The sequence below is a fragment of the Symphodus melops genome (assembly GCF_947650265.1).
Source record: "Symphodus melops genome assembly, chromosome: 5".
NCBI lineage: Eukaryota > Metazoa > Chordata > Actinopteri > Labriformes > Labridae > Symphodus > Symphodus melops.
This window is the reverse complement of record NC_136695.1, coordinates 23,448,051-23,468,497: the sequence shown is the minus strand read 5'-3', so window position 1 is coordinate 23,468,497 and position 20,447 is coordinate 23,448,051. Positions and strand designations below refer to the sequence as shown.

Sequence of the window (20,447 nt, the reverse complement as noted above, 5' to 3'; positions counted from 1 at the left end):
CACGTTGCATTTTTTCGGAATAAAAAGAAAACAGTACATGCGACTTTGCTTTTATTTTGACAGGTGCCAAAATATCCAACAAAATATGGAACACATGAGCTGTCTTATGTTAAGCAGCACATTTGGAGGAGAATTTCTGGTGTCAAAAAAAGGGAATCCCAATTGATGCTACAAAAACAATTAAACTATGCAACTGAAAAACAAAATATGTGTTGTACCTTTCAATATGCCAGTAAATAGTTTCATAACCTCTGCTAAAATGACAAATAGTTAAATTTAATTCAGAAGTAATTTTACTGTCAAATTTGAAGAGGCCTTTAACATGTTATTTGTTTTTAAGAATTCAAACAGTTTTATGTTTTTTCTTATACTTTTGACTTAATTTACAAATTGTACAAGTCTGCCTATCATATAATATCACAGTCCATTTATTCTGCTCAAACATGAACAGTTTGTATGCTTCTTGCAGGATTTTTGAAGGCTTAATGTTAATACTTGTTTGCAATACAAAATACAATGTAATGCACTGTCATGAATCCTGTATTATCATTCACAAGTTCCAAAACATAGATAGAATTAAGCATGGACATTAACATGACATTTGAATAACTGTGTGGTTTTCTGATGGGTTTTTTTTTTAATAGCATGTTTTTACCATCTTCACTAAGTGGTTGCTAAAGAAGCTAAAGCTACTATAAAGAGAGTTTAGCTACTGATCAAAAAGACACACTTTAGATGTCATCAAAGCAACCCAGGGAGCAAGCTTACCATCGGTTTGTGAAGATTTAGGACTGTTGGTGGGGATGATGTTGTTGCCTGACCCGTCACTGATCTCTAACCCCGGCAGGGAGGCGGGGTTCGCACTGGAACCAGACTTCTTGTTGGGGAGGGAGGGGGCTGCAGAGTCAGTCAGGGAGCCTCTGCCAGGAGCCAGACCCTTGCGCTCTGGAGTGACCTTCTCCTTTTCCGCTGGGAAGAAGAAAAGTGTCAAATTTGTTTAAGATAGCTGAACTCCAGCTAAAAGCAGGGTGCAGAAAAAATAGAACCAAAAGCACTTCAGTCAGTAAAAGAAACACACAAACAAGATGAGTACGGTGCAATTAGGCCCTCTGTGGTAAATTAAAGGATTAGTTAGGTAAGAAGGGAACACCAACAGGGCTGCAAACAAGATGAGTGTGAAATGTGTGAGCTTTTTGGTACTACTAATTTGACTAAACAAACACCCATATCCCCCTAGTATCATTCAGGACATGCAGGCATGCTCGTGGGACGATTAGTAGGGAAGTGACCATTCTACACATAAGAGGGTTTAGGGTGTGGGAACCCTGGACGACTAGTACCTTCAGCCTCCGTCTTAGGTTTGACATCAGCTGTAACGGGAGAGAAATGCAGGACAACAAGTTCTCATATCCAAAAGATTCATGGACATCAACATTTAAAAATACTGAAAGAATTTATTTCACTTTAATGCCCAATTATAAATATACACTAAATGTTACATGTGAATACCTTGAGAAATCATTCTGAGATTGCTCGGGTAAAATACACGGTACAGATAGAGTAGAGATACATACTGTTTCCTGCGATCCAGCTGGGGATTGGAAACACTCCTCTAGGCTTGGACCTTGTGGGTTCATCCTTCTTCTTGAGAGATTATTGAATAATGTAATTAGCAAAATGACTAAAAGAAAGAAGTACATCTTATGGCTCAGAATGATAAATGCTACCAAACAAAAATGTATTGAGAAGGACAGTAGTGAAGTACTTGATATTTAATTACTTTATTGTTACCGTATTGTATAGAACTGTTATATGTATTGAATCCTTCTGTAGAGGTGATGGGAGCGTACCTTCACCAGTTGCCTCCTGAAGAAGCCTCCTCTGGACTTCTTACTATCGACTGCTCTGGTTTTTACACCGAGGTGCTTCATGTAAAAGACCACTGCTGCAAAGATGGATTGGCTACAGGAAAGGTTAGAGAAAACTATTTATTAATCATTTGTAATACTTAATATTAGTCGTACAATAATACTAGTTCTTTAAATTCACCATGACAGGATTTGTTTGTCTTGGGGAAAATAATCTCATTTAAATTCAGGACAATGCTCGAGAGCAAAATTAAAAGTTCTTCTTTAAGAAGCGTCAGTCTGTAGTGTGTTTGCTCAGTCTCTGGTGTCAATCGTGATAATGCTGAAAGACATGCACAGAATGAAGAGTGCATGGAGGTTGAAAATGAGGATACAAAGATGCATAGAAGTGGAGAGTAAAGAAATCCAGAAAGAGAGAAGTTGAAAAGAGCAGTGAGGGGGGAAAAAAGAAAAGGAGGAGTCGGGGGAAATATGAGGAGTTAGAGGGGAAAAAAAGGACCTGAGGGAGGAGCCTCTGGGGACATGCACAAAACAAAAGCACAAGTGTCTTGCATCAGCAGTCACAGTTTTACAGTCTGTGCTGTCTGAATACACTGCCTGCAACATAAAGAAGTCCAAGCATAAAGAACTAGACCTGCTGAGGGAATACGAGGCATGCATGACATGGTTTAATAATTTACTTTGTGTGCAAAAAACTAATCAAGAACTTTAGAATTATCAATGCATCTCGTTCACTTAATCGCTTTGATCAAGAGCTTTTTGAAAGAAGTTACAAAGATGGATATTATTAGAAAAGACATCTTCTTAAGAGAACCCGACAGAGACACTTTTAAAATTACAATTCATGCAGTATGTACAATTCTTGTGGCTCAGCCACACCCAAGCTTGGTGAGCATGCAGGTATTTAATCAGTACATGTAAATACACACTCGCATACATCTATCCAGAAAAAAAACTTTGAAACTACTTTAAAACTACTTTACTCACCATTTTTCCTCGTCTGAGACGATGGAGGGTCTGAAAGAAGAGACAGTCTGTCAGTTATGATGAATAACTTCTCAAACAGGATTCTCACTTTGCAGCATGAAGCTCACCTCTTCCTTTTAAGTAGCATGTTTTCGTTCTCTTGCTCTACAGATAGTTAAGTGTGTTTTAGGCCTGTGGAACCTGAAGCAGCTAATCTTTTCCTGATTCAACTCGAAGCTGACTGATGTGTTATTGTGTTCAGAGCAGAAGCTATTGAACATATTCTAAAAACTGCAAGAAACAAAAGGAGAAAAACAAAAAAAAAAAAACAGAAAAAGAGATCAAAAAAGTAAAAGATGCATCCAAAGCTGCACCTCTTTCAGTTCTCGAAATAATCAAAATACAACCAGCACTCTCAGAAACTAGCAAATAAGTCAAACTAAGACTGTCCAAAACTTTGACTGCTCGCGTTGTCGGTACTGTAAGCTGTCTGCAAAGGGAGTCCAGAATGGTCCAGCAAAGCGGAAATGTCTATTTATCTCTGCTTTAGTCTGATGCAACAGGCAGGCAATATTGTGGAAATCGGATACTGGTGTTTTGCAGTGAACATAAAGAGTGGGAGGGGTTTCCCCGGGATTTCCCTACATAATCCAATCAAATTATCTGGTATTGTGAGAGAAACCAATGAGAAACAGCTGGGGCGAGGTCACTTTGTTGTGGACGGTCTGATGGGGGTGACTGGGTGCAAGAGTGCGGGGGAGTGGAAGGGAAAAGAAAGCCGATGATTGTGAGGGAGGATGAACAGAGAGAACTGTTTGTCGGTTGGAGAAAGAGATCAGGCTGTGTGAATTATCATGTCTTGGATAGAGCTCACTTTGCAGGTGTGCCACTGACAGTGTTGTTTTATCAAGAGGATGAGTGCATCTTCTTTTGTTTCGGTTCATTTTTTTCCCCCCACTCTCTTCTGACAAGATGAAGTTAGACAGTCCGCTGCCCTCTCCCCAGCCTGCTCAACCTCTCCGTCTCACCGGCTTCTTGTAGGCGATGACACGCTGCAGTGTGCCACGGGGTCAAGGATAGATTAACTTTCCTCGTGTTGCTTGCTTTCTTTAACCGCGTCCAGGGCAGGTTCGACGCCGCTTGCGATGAAACCTCTGGCCCTTCCTCTGCCCCTCTTATCTTTGATTGCGTAACCCCTCACCATCACCACCAGAGCCATCCCTCCCTCTGGTTGGCAGAATGCCAGCAGAGGGCCTTCCTGCCAGCGTGGCACTGCTGACTCCATCTTTTCCTCCTCCTGCCTCTTCACTTCCTTCCTCACTCTATTGTGCTCTCTTCCAATCATCATTGCCTCTGTGCTTCTCTAATCCAGTGAGCTTGATTTTCTCCCTGCTGTGTTTGTGTCTGTCAGATTTGTACTTGATTAGTTACGCGCACAGCTTGTGATTGATGTAACTACAACATCTTGTTGAACATACAAAAAGCAAAGACATATTTGGATCCAGGCATGCTGTGTGGATGGACCAACAGCTGCACTGAATTTCTGAGAGCAGTACAGACAGCTAAATGTTCAAAGGGAGTCACAGATGTCCTTCTTCTTTAGAGTTTATTGATGCAGGACTTAAAACGATTAACCTTTTACCAAAGATACTTTTAAAAGCAGTTAATTATTGCTTTCCTGTTTACTCAACAGGGAAAGTTTCATGATCATCCAACTGCTCTCGATGCCACTCATGCAAAAAAGCCTTACACAAAATGCATTAGATTTATCCTTCAAGTACGGCCTGGTTCTACAACTGTGCACTTGTTCTTGTGTGTATATTGGTTTTTGTAAAGCGCAGTACAAAAGAAACACTCACTGTGTTTCAGACATCTTATCCAGCAGGTTCTCGGCTACAGACTTCTCCTTCATCTCCGTGGGGACGCGGTCGGTGGGATAGTGGCTGTCCACATCAATGAGCTCAGCCTCGTTGGGGGTCATACCCATCATCCTCTTCTGCCTGTGCATGACAAAAAGCAGGTGGATGAAGGTTGATGTTGAAAACAAAGAATGCCGCAATGTCGCATGATGAATGTACCCTGATGAGCAGACGCATAAAAGTACTGCAGATGAAGAAGGCCTGAAAGTGTAATACCATGTAAACACCACACATAACCAGAATAGATCTGTTCAGAGGGACTGCTGAACTCAAACCACAGATCTTCTTCACATCCTCGCTTTGATTGACCATGTTTGTTTTCTAAGCTTGATTTACGTTCAAACTAAAGGCCCATCATTAAGTGAAATACAAAATGAAATACAGTAAAAAAAAATCAAAAGGACCTTTTCTTCAGTTTATGCTCCTTCAGTTTAGTCAAGAACTGAAGTCTGAAAGAAGCATCAAAGGAACAAATTACCAATGTTTATTGTGTTATTTTTTTATTTTTCTTGCTCTACTGTAAGGTGACCTTGAGTGACATGTAAGGCACCCATATATAAAATCTATTAATATCATTTTTATTATTATTACTATCAGGGTCAGTGATACTTATTGAACCTTAAACAGTGGTTAAAAACCAACCAGCCCTTCTAGACCAGAGGATTTATGCTCAGGGTTTAACTCCTGACTTTTAAATATCTTCAGTGCTCTGAAATTATTTTCACACGACTTCCAAACTGTGAGTTTGACCGTTTTAATGCTCGCAGGAGGGGTGAGGGTTAGGCCCCGTTAGAGAACAGATCAGGTTTCTCACCTGAAATCTTCCAGCTGTTTGGCCACTTCTGCAGCCTGCAGAATTTGAACTTCATAAACAAAACGTTTTTGGGTGTCCTCAGTGAACAGATCTGGACGAGTTCGGTCTAAGAGAAGAGGGTCAGGAAGTTATCAAATACTTTATAATTAGTTGGGATACAAAAGTAAAGTAAGACAAGACAAAGACTAATGACTTACCCAGTTCATAGCATATATCAGGAGGTGTGACCACTCTGAGAATCTGGAGTGAAGAGATGAACAAAGAATAGTTGAAGTAGAGACAACAGAAGAATACTCAATTCATAACAGAAGATTGAACCTTTTGTGCTTTTATCTCTCCTCAGTTTCTGGTTTCTTGGTTACATTTAGCTAAAGTGTATGTACTCTAACACAACAGTCCTGTAAGAAATTTAATGAAGACTAACATGATGGTTTTTCTGCTTAACAGAATTAGTGAATTCATTTCATGTTCACAGCCAAATACAGTGTGTAGTAACATAACACCACCACAAGGGGGCATTTCAACATCAGAAATAAAGACACAACCAAGTGAAATACATTATTTAAAAATAGGTGATTGCTTAGCACTGAGCAGGTTAGGGGTCTAACACAGGTCAAGTTTAGGTCAATGGGTTTACTAAAGAGATGTGTTTTTAAAAAAGAGATGCTGAGAGAGGACGCCTCCCCTCGAAGTGCTTTCCCACGATCCTGACAGGAAGCTGTGAGGCTGGACAGACAGAGAGAGAGAGAGAGAGAGAGAGAAACAGAGGGGGAGCGAGTGACAGACATGCACAGAGCAGGAGTTGAGAGGAGGATACAGAATATAAGAGAGAGCTGACAGTGACCAGGTGTGCAGGGAAGAGACGACGGAGACAGACAGACAGGAAGTGAAGAGTGCTGCATGGACAGAGCCAACAAAAACGCTGTGCTCTCGCATATAAAGAGTGTGTACACATCGTGTTCCTCTGACCACCAGAGTGCAGCTTAAAGACTTCAGCAATTGATACAACAAAAGGCCAAAATGATTAAATATCTATGTTGCAGGGGGAGCTTCTCCATTAAATGATTTATCATGCATAAAAATCAATAACACACAATCTGTTGTGAATTTGAACTTGAAGTCTATCATTAAATGACTATTGGAAGTTTTTCTAAACATAAAATCTACATTTGATAATGGAAGCGTATTCTGCAGTACTGTGCATCTGCTACAGTAATCACATAAAGGCTGTTGCGTCCAAACTAACGACTGACTTGAAGGAGTCCAGACACACTGAGGGAAAATGAAAAGGGGTCTCTTCAGGTCATCAAACTTTCTGAGCCTCCTTAAGTGAAAAGTGCTAAGAGAGTGCATGCATAGAGTCCAAATACAGCAAAAACATCTAGGCAATATATGTTGATTTTTCTAATTTTGTTTGGATGCATGATACACTATATTTATGACTTTAATGAACCGTGTAATTATTATTCCTTTACAGTAAGTTTACTTTCAACTGTGTTAACTTGTCATTCGGGGTTACAAAGAGTCAGAGTTTGCATCTACAGTACGTTAAAGTGCCGTACACACAGTTTCCTCCAGTAAAAATTAAAAAAAATATCATAATATACGTATCTGGAAAAACCAAAAAACCAAAAAAAAACAAGGGACAATTTAAAGAAATGAGAAACAAAACTTGGATTTCATATTTCACACTCTTGTGTAACCAGAATTTCCCAGGGATTCATACAATATATCAAATTAAAAGTTAAATTAAAAATGACTTACTGCCCCCTTGTCCAAGAAAGTGTTGGAGAACTCCACAAACTGCTTCTTGGTCTCTTTGGCACTGAGGCTCTTGAAGAGTTCAGCATGAAGGTAGCACAGCTGAGAGGAGAGAGATGGAAACACCATCACAGAAAGCCAAACATCTTTAAAGTTTCATTAGCTGTGTATATTGAACATAAATACACTCGAAGGTTTCTCTGCTCTAACACTGGTGAAGTCAAACACCGACATCGAAAAACACACCAAAAAATGGATGACCTCACTCATTTTCACCTAATGTTCTTCAAAGTAGGGATGCACCAACGCATCAAATTAACATCGGGAGCAGCCCATCGGCAACTAATGTGGCGTGACCTGATGTCAGGAGTCAATGTTTACCTGTCGTGATGAATCAATTCAATGCAGGCAAGCTCATCTAGGTAACTTTTATTAGGCAGAGGAAGTCACCTCTGATCTGATTTCATACTCAAACATTTCTCAAAATGTCGTCCAGTTGAAGGTCTGACACCAAAACAAGTCACGAAAAAAGATTGGTATCATCGGTGTCTGCAAACGTCTAAAATGTTATTTTTCACATCCATTATCGGCTTTGATTTTCTCTGTTGGTGCATGTCTACTTCAAAGTTCAAGTGTTGATATCAAAATGAACAAAGTGCAGAGCTCTTCATCAAATATTATTTCAATCTCAACAACAACACATCATAAAATAATGATCTTCAATTCAGCCATCACCATGCATTTACATTCATCTTGATAATTCACTAAAGCCCTTCAGAAAGTCTCTGTAATGGACACGCAGAGACCTGGTCTCTACGAAGACCTTCACAAGTCAGAGGGGTAATGAAGGAGAGGACGAGGAGGGGGCCGTGTGGTGACTGTGGGACATGTAACAGTACCTGGGTGGGTCACAGTGTCTGCATGCAGAACAAAGGGGAGAGCACAGACATGCTTCATGTCAGCACTGACACACATGAATTCAGCTGCGCACACACACACACACACACACACACACACACACACACACACACAAACAACAGAGCTAAAACTGTGTGAAAGCAATTTCAATCTGCACTTACAGCCATAATCTTGTGATCTTATGACATGAGTTTGTTTTTTTTGGGGGGGGGGGTCCTAAAAATATCTTTAAGGTGAAAAACTGATTGTAAAGCAGTGCACCACAAATGATTCTAGTATTAATTAAAAATAATAATAATAATTAGTGAGTCATTATTTCTATGTAAAGAGTTCCACAAATTGACAGGTGTTCAGGTTGTGATGTCAGCACACGATGTTTCAACACCTAAATAAAGAACTAAAGAGCATTAAGGCTGGGTGTTGTTGTTCCAGCTATGGTTTATAAGCGTACACTCTTCCATGTATGGGGGGTGGGGGGGTGGGGGAGGGGGGTACATTACAGAGGTCTCACCAGGGGAGCAGGGTCAAACTGTAGAATGACATGTTGCATGAAGACCAGCAGGTGGGTGGGCCGATCCTTCAAGTGTTCTATTGAGTTGAAGGTTGTCCCGTGTTCATCGGCCACCTGCAGGAGACGATCAAAGCGCAGAGACGACAGAAATAAGGACAATTACAATGCAGAGAGAGGATGTAGCTAACTTTCCATAAGTCACTTACATCAGTCAGATCGTTCTCAAAATCCTCATCCTCAGCCCCGATGATGCTCATGGCTGGGTTAGAGCTCTGAGCCCCAAAGGCGCCCGGCTATGGAGAGAGAGAGGGGGGGGGAATAGACAATTAGCAAACATTATAAGCTATACTTTGAACCAGGAGGCGACCTCTTTGACATCCTGTTCCCCCGCTGAGCCGAGCCAGACATAAAGACAGATTAAAGATTAGACAGTGAACCTTACAAGTAAAAAAAAAAAAAGATCAAGCGGAAAAGACAGGAAACATCCCAGGGTCCAATCCCACCTCCTCAGGAGAAGAGAGAGAGAGAGAGAGAGAGAGAGAGAGAGAGAGAGAGAGAGAGAGAGAGAGAGAGAGAGAGAGAGAGAGAGAGAGAGAGAGAGAGAGAGGTGTTCTGTAGGATCCCATTCATATGAGAATTCTTGGCAAAGATATAAAAGCATCACTCAGAGGTTAAGAAAATACAAATACTGTCGCTTTTCACAAACAAATCTATTTCTATTAATTGACTAAAATATTCTATAAATTGGAAAGAGCTGACAAAGATCCCCACATTTGTAATATTTAATGTTGTTTAAGTGAAACTTAGTCCCTCCTGAAATTATTCCTGAGTGAGTTTATGGTAATGAGAGGCCGATAATGAAATACAATTGGCTGTTAAAAACACCATTAAAAATGTGTTTAACTAAATTACTTTTTAATTTTATTTATTTGGTTGATTTTCTATGAAATGCTGAAAGTTCTCTTCCCCCCAGGCCACTTTAAAACATTTAGTTTAGGTCTAAAAGTCAGGAGGGAAGAAGTCCGTGTTTAATATTCACAGCAAACAACATTTTCGATCTGAGCTTTCACTGAAGTTTGGACACATTTTGCTCAGGAAGTCGTTCTTCACAGGTTAAAAATGCACTCAGAGAAAAAATACTCTTCTAGCTGGCATGATGTTAACCCTCTAAAAATAGAAATAAATTAGTCAGACATGAAAGCGTTATGAAAGTCTTTGCCTTAAAGTTCCATGAACGGGGAGAAAAATGACATCAGAGCGGGTGACCAAATTTCCCCTCACACCACTTTACCCGGCATGCATACAAACCCAAAAACACACAAATAACATGAATTCAATCCTCTGAAGGCTGCAGACCCAGAGCCGCTACCAGGCAGGCAACACCCAAAACACACACACACACACAAACACACATCAAAAACCCCGACAGAACAACATCTACTATTGTCCACTGTTAGGCCAGTATAAAGGGCAAACTGTACAGAGGGCAAAGGAGTGTGTTGAAGGAAAAGGTGTGTCCAATAAAAACAGTAGAAACTGTTTGTGAGGAGGATACATTTGTATCACTCCAGGAGTTATTGTGTCGATTTAGAGCTATGGATACAGATCCCTAGGCTATCATTTGATTGCCTCAAGTAAGCTGAAAATGTAACTTGTGTCAAAAAGACGGCCATGAGAATGCCGACTTGTCTGCAGCAGAGGTTCTGTGAAGTGATCACAAACACGGTAAGAAAAAAAAAATCGATGTGTGAACGCTTACTGGCAGACGAGCGGCAACACGCGGAGGGATCTCACATCTGAAATGTTCGTTCAGTGTAGGATGGGGTCAAAGAACATTATTCAACTTTGATTTAAAAAAAAAAAACCAGAAATCAAAGAGGTGTGGACGAGGGCCGATATGAGAATACTGGGGCTGATGTCGATATTAGGAAGAGAAACAAATCTGACAATCTGATATTTTTCTTGGATCCATCTCTGATGTGTAGAGAGAAATATCACACACTTATTGTGCTGTCTAAACACTTGTGGAAAAGATTTATCATGATAAAAAGATTGTTACGAAAATGGACATGTTTGGACAGTGAGAAGGGACAATGCTTACAAATGTAATACAATGATACTGATGTTAAATGATATTTGACCTGTGAATAAAAACAGTAACATCAGCGCATCTCTTTGATAAAATGAGTTGAAACCAGTGTTAATATGGGCAGATATTATGGGCTTGGCTCTGCTGTGGACTCATGTCGCTGTGTTTGAGAAAATGTGCTGCTTTATTTTATTGCTCACAGATGTTTGTATACTTTGCTCTTCTTTTACTCTCAAGAGTTACAACAATATCACTCATGTCATGTAATGTAGTGGCAGTAATTAGAGTTTACACACATACTGCTGTGTGTGAGTGTTTGTGCTGACCGGACAAAACTCTCTCTGCTGGTCTGGAGGAGAGGACTGTTTCTTTGATTCACTTGAACATGTCTTCTCAACACCTAAACAGGTCCGAGAGCAGTGGAACAGCAAATGCATCACATTGCGTGTGTGTACACTGTATTTAGAGGGAGTGGAAGAACAAGATCACAAACCACAGTGTACTTCATGTACGCAGCACATCACAAAAGGGGGTAAAAATATGTTTGGTTTCAAAGCAGTGAGCTTCCTCACTGGCAAAACTTTTGAAGTCAAGTGCTCGATAAGTACGTCCATTATCTTTATTTATATGGAACAATATATGCTGTTTGTTTTTTAAGAGATAAATGTGAGAACATTTCTGCACAGGGCAACTTTAATGATCAACTTCAGGGTTTTCTAAGGACCAACATAACACGCGAGCTGGTTAAATAAACGTCTCTGTCACTCCTCGCATTATTCAAGGATTCACAGTGCATTCATATTTCGTCTGTTAAATAATCCTGTCTTATTTTGAAATGTTTTTAGTGAAGCAGAACGCGATTATATCATGTGGTTATGAAGGCTACTGTAGATGTTTTTTTAACAGGAACTGAAAAATCACTTTGTGGTGAGTTTAAAAGGAACTGGGGTTTTTTTTGTGTGTGTTTGCGACAGTGTGTGCAGCCAATCTGATGAATCCTCTGAGGTCAAGGTGAGTTCTTGAAGAGAGACAAACACACACACACACAGAGAAAAGCATTAGTCAGGTGGACAAACACAGAGAGAGAGAGAGAGAGAGAGAGAGAGAGAGAGAGAGAGAGAGAGAGAGAGAGAGAGAGAATAACAGAGATATACAGACAGAAAGAGAATGTGTTCATTCATGGTCACATCAAGTGGGCTGAGAAAGGCCAGTGTTGCAGCAACATGTGTAGGAGGGGTTAACCAAACATAGAGACTCACAGTTGTACGAACACACACTTACAGCCACACACACACGGAACCTTAACGTAACGAGAACTGCCACAACCACCTTACCCAGCAAAACAAAAAAAGTGTGTCGCCATGACAACAACAACAATTCTGCAAAAGCAGAACAAGCCATGTCTTGGTGGAAAGATAAAATGCTGCGCTGTTACAGCTCTACGTTTGAAAAGATAAGCCTTGATGACAGGTGCATAGAGCTCCCAACTCCGTTCACTGAGTCGAGCAGAAATCCTTTCCAGCGTCCGCCGTTTAAAAAAATAATCTGAGTATTAGTCTGTCACTATAAACATAAACGACCAACGTTGAACTCTGTAAAGAACTAATTGTGTTGCTTTTTTAGGAAATTTTTCAGTTGATCCTTTTGTTTTTCACTCGCTGTGGTCTCGAATGACCTCGAGACATTACTAATGTCAGTGATATAAAGGCACTGAGCTTAAAGCTTCACTTATTTCTACTTTTCTTATTGGTTAATGTGCTGATTACGTTCTTAGTCAGTGTAATCTATTTATTTTAAAGCTCCAGCTAATGTCTCTAAATGTTTGGTTTTGAATGACAGATCTTCTACAACTCCAAAATATACAATCAGTACCGTCAGATCAAGATCTGCAGATTTCTATCTTATCTTTAAGCTTTTGATCATCAAATATTTGTTATGGACTTCTGTTTGAAAATTGTTCACGAAGGTTTTTAATATGGGGTTACGTATAATGTCAAGTAACTGTTGCAGCATTAAAAAGTCACTGACAGTTGATTTGTTTTTGTACGCCACTTAAACTAAATATAAATTACAATAAAACAAGCAGAGGATGTCGTTCATACATCTACATATTCAGAACCTTACAGAAAAATGCTGCCACTGTGTTCAACTTCAGATCACAGAATTTCAGCCTCCTCATTACTGCTGAAGTCCATAAATGGTTGCTGTTGTTGTGTCTTGGTTGATGGCTGAGTCACTGTAATCCCCGTTTGTATTCAGAGAGAAAAACTTGAGCAGCCGGGGGGGGGGGGGGGGGGGGGGGGGGTTGCTCCTGCTGCTCAGAGGGGAAGTGGGGAAGGTCAACTCTGCTCTGCGTTTAAAGACATCGTGGCGTGGCAGGAGGAGCCAAGTGGTGCATTCCAGCATATGGCACAGGTCAGACAACAGATGGAGACAGTCTGTGAGTGTTTCAACAGTTACCAAAAGCCTCCCTCCTTTCACGTCTATGAGCGCCGTCATACGCTCCAACCCATGAGCGACATTCGGGACTCGCACAGACGTGGCTGAGGCAGAGAAAAAAAGAAAAGAGCCCATGGGATAGCTCGAAGAGAAGTGCGGAGATCGGGTCCGGTGCTCCTGAGAGTCTGCAGCTGCCCCCCCAACCTGCCCTCTCCTCCCTCCCCTTCATCACATTCCTGTATTAACTAAGTGTCAGGTGGCATCAATCCAATGATAGCCATGAAGCGTACGTGCCTCTGTGTACGTGTGTGTTTATGTGTGTGTGAGTGTGAGTGTGTTAAGACTGAGCACATATGTGGGAGGGGGCCATTCCTATGTGATTGTGGGGCGTGGGCGTGGGCGTGTGCGTGTGTGTGTGTGTGTGCGTGTGTGTGTGCGTGTGTGTGTGTGTGTGTGCGTGTGTGTGTGTGTGTGTGTGTGTGTGTGTGTGAGTGTTATATGACAACTGGTCCTTTACAGTAGCATTCCTCTCTGCTTTAGGAGAAAGACATGTAATACTGCACATAAGCAAAGGAAACAAAAGCACCTGTTTGACTCGACCTTTCTGAAAGTGTCGCAGCAGCAGCAGCAGCAGCAGCAGCAGCAGCAGCAGCACAGAGTAGCATTTCATAGTTTCCACCAGGTCATGAAGAGGTTACCCAGCAGCCTGATTACACCTGAGTCACTGTTACATCACATATATTATGCAAAAACCCCACAGCCATGGCGTAAAGCTGTGAGCTCACCCCGAGGTGGCCGTCTTCAGTGTCCATTCCACGCGTGGAGGGTCCCACACCTGTCAATCAGCGAGCGTCACAGGGCAGGGTGATAAGTTCAGAGAGTCTTATGACGAGCAGTTTGAACATGCAGACACACACTCCCGTCTGTAATTAGATTTTAGACATCCATGTCATGAGTTCTCTCACTCATCACTGTATTCTCCCAAGTAAAAATTGTAATGAAAGATTGAACAACATCCTTCTTCCTATAAGACCAATGATGCCATCAGACTGATTCCCCTCTGGACATGTGCAGGAGAACTCTTCTGAGGCCAAACAGCCACTGAAGATATTTTCAGTCATCATTAATGTTGGACGAAAAACGACATTCACTCACAGATTGTGAGTCCTCGTGTCTGGATGTTGTAGAAATCAGAAATCAGAGTTTTTCCTTTGAAGAATTCTCTTGTAGATATCTACAACGTTCATTCTGGACAGTGTGTGACTCAGGAAGTGCATTGAGACTCCTTCCATACAGGACGGTCCAGTGTTTCCTAAGCTAAAGGAGATAATAAAGGAAGCAGTGAAGCTCCTTTCCTTGATGATTGGAAAACTCAAACAGCTCTAATCACTGCTGACACATCCATACTTCCGGGTCCTTTCACTCAGGACTACTCGAATGTACTTAAAGTGTTAAGAGTGTAAAAGTGCTGATATTGCATTTCTGTAAATCAAGCAGAGAACAAAGTATGTCATTATGAGGATTAACAGTGAATTGGCTCATTGTTGTACACCTGCTGTATTTTAATAATGTCTTATTGAATCAGTAAAACTCCAAGAGAAGCTTCACGTTGAACAGCAGCCTGTGACTCAAACAGGTGAAAGTGTCTTCATGATGACAGGTCGCATGGAAGGGACGCACGCACCTACATAAGCTTCAACACGCTCCCATCGCCGCTTTAAACAAAGAGCGCTCAATTCAATGGAGCAAGTTTCCTCACAATAATGCTCTTACATGATCACATGATCTGTGCCGCACCAGACTGAGCAGAGCCAAGAGGGCAGCTCAGAGTGGGACACCACACACACACACACACCACACACACACCACACACACCACACACACCACACACCACACACACCACACACACACACACACACACACACACACACACACACACACACACACACACACACACACTGTTTAAGACAGACCTGTTACCCGTCTCTTACAGCTCGTGTTTAAAAGGTAAAGAAGTGGGATGAGGTTGTTCCCTCTCTGATTGTTGGAGAAGAAGTATAGACCTGCACTGAGCGAGTGTGTGGACATCAGTATTACAGCCCTGTCTGATCCAGTGGAGTTTTGTTACCACCGTTTCTAAATCCCAGTGTAGAAAGGGCCAATAGAATGAATGATGATTTCACAGAAACTGTTCAAACGTTGCTGCCGTCTCTTCTTATTGTTTTTGCACCGCAGAGTTTGAGTAGAAATGTTCGGGAGATCTTCAATACGATGTACGACATCTCTGGTGCTTTTGGTAACTACTGTGGTGAGCTACCAAATCATGACAGCAGGCAACAGTCACACATGTCGTTACAGTACATGTTCCTGTACTGAACACTAAAGCTCCTCTCATTCATTGTGCTGAATGCACCTGGCCACAGTGTCTATTGTCTGCACACAGGTCACTGTTCTCTTCTTACGCTCAGTCACAATAGGCCGTGTCCTGTCCTCCGTATGCCATGAGGGCAGTGTCCATAAATAGCAGAGCAGCTAATGGCCTATAGCTGGCTGTGTTTGTGCTGCTGTTTATCTCTTTATCAGAGCCCGGCCTCATTAGCAGTGACAGAGGGAACCAGCAGCAGATCCCTAAAGGCTCCTGAGCACAGAACAAGGAAAAGAAGGAGGAAAAAACTGGGGGGAGTGAAAGGTGGCAAATGGGGAGGCACACAGACAGGAAGAGGGTGTAATTTCCTCAGGAAGCTATTAGAGGCATTTCTTGTATGACCTATCAGATGAAAAGAACAGGGGGGGGAGAAAGAGAAAGCGAGACAGGGAGAGGCTGAGAGAGACTGAGAGAATGGGGAAATTGTGAAAAAAAAAAAAAAAGTATCAGAGAAAAAAACCGGTGAAGGCTTGTGTTTAAGATCACACAAGAAGCAGAAAAGGAAGTGCACGACATGAAACGTGATCAAAAAAAAGGAACACGTTGAACAGGAAAAGACAGCATGAAACACCGGAGTTCATATGCAGATTTTGATTGGGTTTTTCAGAGGGCATAAAGATGTCATTTTGGCAGCAAGATCACTTTGATGTGGAAACGAGAAAACACACATTTATTTTGGTGGGGGGCTAATTCTGATCGACAGTCCCTTCGCCCGATGTTCTTTGTCATTTTACACATTTATATTCATTCAACAGTGAAAGAAAACGACAGATATAAATGACACTTTGAATAAGGAGAACAGATCATACACACAGGACGAGCTACAGACATATTAGTCAGATTTGTCGATGTTTTAGGATCACAACATTTAGTAATGCATGTTCTCCTTCAGGGCTCACCTACATTTTGCAAAGCAGAAACTTCTAGAACAAACTAAAGGTGGTAAACATGCAAGTGTTGGCCTATATGAACAAAACAGACTCCACAGAGAGAAGAAAAAACAAGGGGCCCACGTCGAGGGAAGGAGGAGGAGGAGGAGGAGGAGGAGGAGAGGGAGCGTGGACAAGAAATTAAAAGAGGGGACACGGTGCGGCAGGAAATGAACAAGGCAGCAAGGCAGTGGGGAAAAAAAAAAAGAAAAACAGGTTATTGAAAGGTATGTGTGAGAAAGTTTGGAAAGTCCGAGTCACACAGAGTCACCTGAAAACCGTGTTCAAACACAAACTTTCAGTTAAAAGGTTACAACCTCGACTCAATGGTTCTGAGACAACAATGACTATACTGTCACAACCTTCAGAATCCCGAGTTCAAATCCAACATGGCTGCTGTCAGAAGTCATCTTTAAGCTGTAACTGTCGTGTTTCTTATCAGCTTTTCATGTATTTACATCAATCACAACAGGGGTTTAATGCCATGGTTTTTTTTTTTGTGTGTGGACATGATGTCATGCTGTGTTTGCACACACACTATCACATGGTGCGTTGTTATCGCCTGGTATTAGCTAACAAAACAAAAGAACTCCTGGATGTTTTCATCTTTCTCGTCCGACTTGTTGCCAACTTGTAACTGGAACGCGCTCAACCCGGGCGTGACATCATTCCCAGCTCTGAGTTCTGAGGGAAATGGAAACCTCTCTCTGCAGTCACTGTATGAGCCAGCTTTACTCATTCACCACACTGAGTGTTGTGAAGGGTCAGACATCTTAAAGTTGACTCAGACGGTTCTTTAAAAACTCGACTTCACGAAGAGTGTAAAGAACAACCTTCAGACGCTGTGACTTCTGGGCACATTATTCCGAGCGTCTTCAATTATTCCACAAACAAGACTCTTGATTAAAGATAAGAAGCTTTTCACTTCACCGAGATAAGATGCTTCAAGATAAAGAAAAACTTGATCAAATATTCAGCGCTGGGAAAGGGACAGAACAGTGGTCTGAACATCACTGAGGGCAAACTTATCCCAGAGATCTTGTCACAGCTCAGACGGTAAGCAAACAAGTTTGAGATACAGAAGATAGCAGGGTGTGTAGTACAAGGGAAATGACATCAGTGTGCACACGGTGGAGAATATGCTCGCTTTTTTTTTTTTAACCGCCTGTTTTCAGCTACCACATCCTTTCTTCTTCTTCTTCTTGAAAATGATACATCTTCTTCACTCAGTCAGCGTTTCTCTCTCTCTCTCTCTCTCTCTCTCTCTCTCTCCCTGCGTCTCCTTCTTCTTCTCCTCCTCCACCTTTAGCTTGAAATAAAACGCTCCCTTTGTACGATCGCTCCAAGACAGCCAGTGCATTCATGGCCGGCAGACAAGGCCCAATTATGTCATTTAACGACCATTACGTAGTGGCTAAAATAAGATTATGTCCAATGGCGCGGGGAGAGCACAGGCAGGTCTTTTCATTGCTTGACAGGATCCTACCTTACATGTTGTTCTTTAAAAAAAAAAAGAAAAAAAAAAAGAAGAAAAAAAAAAAAAAAGAAGGAATCGTATCATCTCACAATTTTAAAAGGACTCTCAGCACCACATGTCCTCGGAGAGTTTTACTGCCGTGACCTTTTTCTTGAAGCTTTTATTTGGACACAGTCGCTGCAGAGAATCGTTGACCTTCTCTACATATGATCTCAGTTGAGTAGACGTTGCTCTCAGAGGTTGTTTTTTTTTTTATAATGATGCTGAAGGACCCCCTTCTCCCCCTCCCCCACTCTCAGCAGCGTTTTGATGATGATGATGATGATGATGATGATGATGATGTTCAACAAGCACCCGGCTGTTCTTACGCGCACGGCCGTGCATATTCGCCCGGGCTCTGCACACCTTCTCTTCATTTTCCATCGTCTCTCCTTGGAGCCAAAGTACACTTCACTTTCCTGCTCCAACAAACTGCCATCGCCACCCCCACCCCAACCCAACCAACGCCTTCCAACCTCCAATTCCCTCCCCCCCTCCCTCTCTCTCTCTCTCTCTCTCTCTCTCTGCATGTCCCCATATAGAGGTCATTCGCATCATGGAAACATTTGATAGGCTAGGGCCAATCGACTGGCATGGATCTGCAGCTCACAGTAAACCTCCAGCTTGGCCTAACTGCTTCCATGTGTGTGTGTGTGTGTGTGTGTGTGTGTGTGTGTGTGTGTGTGTGTGTGTGTGTGTGTGTGTGTGTGTGTGTGTGTGTGTGTGTGTGTGTGTGTGTGTGTGTGTGTGTGTGTGTGTGTGTGTGTGTGTGAGAGAGATTGGAGCAGTGATTGCCGAGGCCAAACAGAGACTTCTGATTCTGGGCCAGTAAACTACGACTCCATCATCCATTGGTCCGTCGTGCTTTTTAATTGGCTGACAGTGATGATGCCCAACAAAAACATCTGATGAATTCCCCCCACCGTTGAATTTTATTGGAGTTTAACATCCGCATAATTCCTCTCTACATTGCTTCTTCCTACTTCACACAAGAACACCATTCATGATAACGACAAGCTCATGCCAACAACAGTGAGCTATCCAGACCTACAACATTCTTACCTCTCTCAGGATGGGACGACCCAAAACGTACAGAGGGGGCACTTCTCCCTGCTGCTCAAAGTTTATTGATGTTTCAAATTTAAAATCAGTATTTTCAATTGAACGTGTGACAGGAATCGACAGCCAATACAACTTCACCATGGACACTTCATGCGGAGACTCGGCTGTGTTATGCCATGTTGTTCCTACATCGCCTACTGCGGAGAAACTTGAATTGATCAACTGTTTCAAACTCCACACTGGACGATATCTCATTTTCATAAAACGTCTAAACATCAGTCCAAACCGAAGCGGACTCAAATGAGGTAACTCATCTCTGTTCATATAGCTCCCTAGAAGCAACAAAGCAAACAAATAAAACCCTTTGCTGCATGTTATCCTCACACTGTCTTTGGTTGTCCTGTTTAAGAAATGCAAAAAAGCCCCAAAAAAGATTTTAAAACATAGAAAATGTAAAAAAAAAAAAAAAAAGAAAAGAAAAGAAATAAAAGTTAATTTTGATCTATGTCATTCTTTGCAGAAGGGTTATGATCATTATAGCAGTATGTCAGATACAAGTTCCTGAGTACTAACAAACAGTCTGCACACTCTCTGAAGGAGAGGGGAGAACCGTGCACCCCCCATCCTTCACTCCTCAAGAGTAAACATCTTCTATGGAGTCCAGTCTTGCTTTTTTCCACCCTGGCCCTCAAATGAAAGAGCTCATTCTCCGTTTCCTCCTCGCTCTCTCTGTCACAGCAGCTTTCCAGCCATCTCTCTGTGACTCACTGACGGATGTAACTCTTTCCATTTTCTACCTTTTTTTTTTTTTTCTCCCTCCGGAGTGAGAGGAACAAACTGCGGCAGCAGAGGTGACACTTGCCACCCAAAATCCTGTTATCAACAACAAGTGTGAGCGCACGTAAACACTCACACTGCGATTGGATGCAATTTGTCTTGGCCCCTGAGTGGCTGGTTCAGCTGTGGGCTTTATCCACACCTGAGTCACATGGCTCCACACACGTTGACAACACAAACGGCAAGCGTGATCTGGTGACTGAAGCGGCCCCGAGTGACAGCAGAGAGATGACGGGGATTGGCAGGTGAAGACGCTGACCTGCCTGTGGCCTACTTTCACTTTACACCACTGACCTGGGAACGAGCTGATGCAGAACAGCGGCAGAAATGTTTCAGTTATGCAAAAAAAAAATTGGCTGAAAATAAATCAAGACAACAAAATGTATTTTCGAG

At 42.0% G+C, this 20,447-nt stretch overlaps 1 protein-coding gene across 6 annotated transcripts in view; it reads right to left on the bottom strand.

Moving 5' to 3' along the window:
- Positions 1-20,447, bottom strand: part of arhgef1 (Rho guanine nucleotide exchange factor (GEF) 1) — a 42,239-nt gene that overhangs the window by 12,978 nt on the left and 8,814 nt on the right. For all 6 annotated transcript variants that reach the window (XM_079344535.1, XM_079344537.1, XM_079344536.1 and 3 more), the window contains exons 2-12: positions 8,964-9,050; positions 8,758-8,871; positions 7,332-7,430; positions 5,765-5,807; positions 5,568-5,673; positions 4,694-4,834; positions 2,856-2,885; positions 1,851-1,962; positions 1,575-1,644; positions 1,341-1,370; positions 769-969 (exon numbers count right to left, since the gene is read on the bottom strand). In XM_079344535.1, the coding sequence (XP_079200661.1) occupies positions 769-969; positions 1,341-1,370; positions 1,575-1,644; positions 1,851-1,962; positions 2,856-2,885; positions 4,694-4,834; positions 5,568-5,673; positions 5,765-5,807; positions 7,332-7,430; positions 8,758-8,871; positions 8,964-9,014 (997 nt within the window). In that variant the 5' untranslated portion in view covers positions 9,015-9,050. The remainder of the gene's footprint in view (positions 1-768; positions 970-1,340; positions 1,371-1,574; positions 1,645-1,850; positions 1,963-2,855; positions 2,886-4,693; positions 4,835-5,567; positions 5,674-5,764; positions 5,808-7,331; positions 7,431-8,757; positions 8,872-8,963; positions 9,051-20,447) is intronic.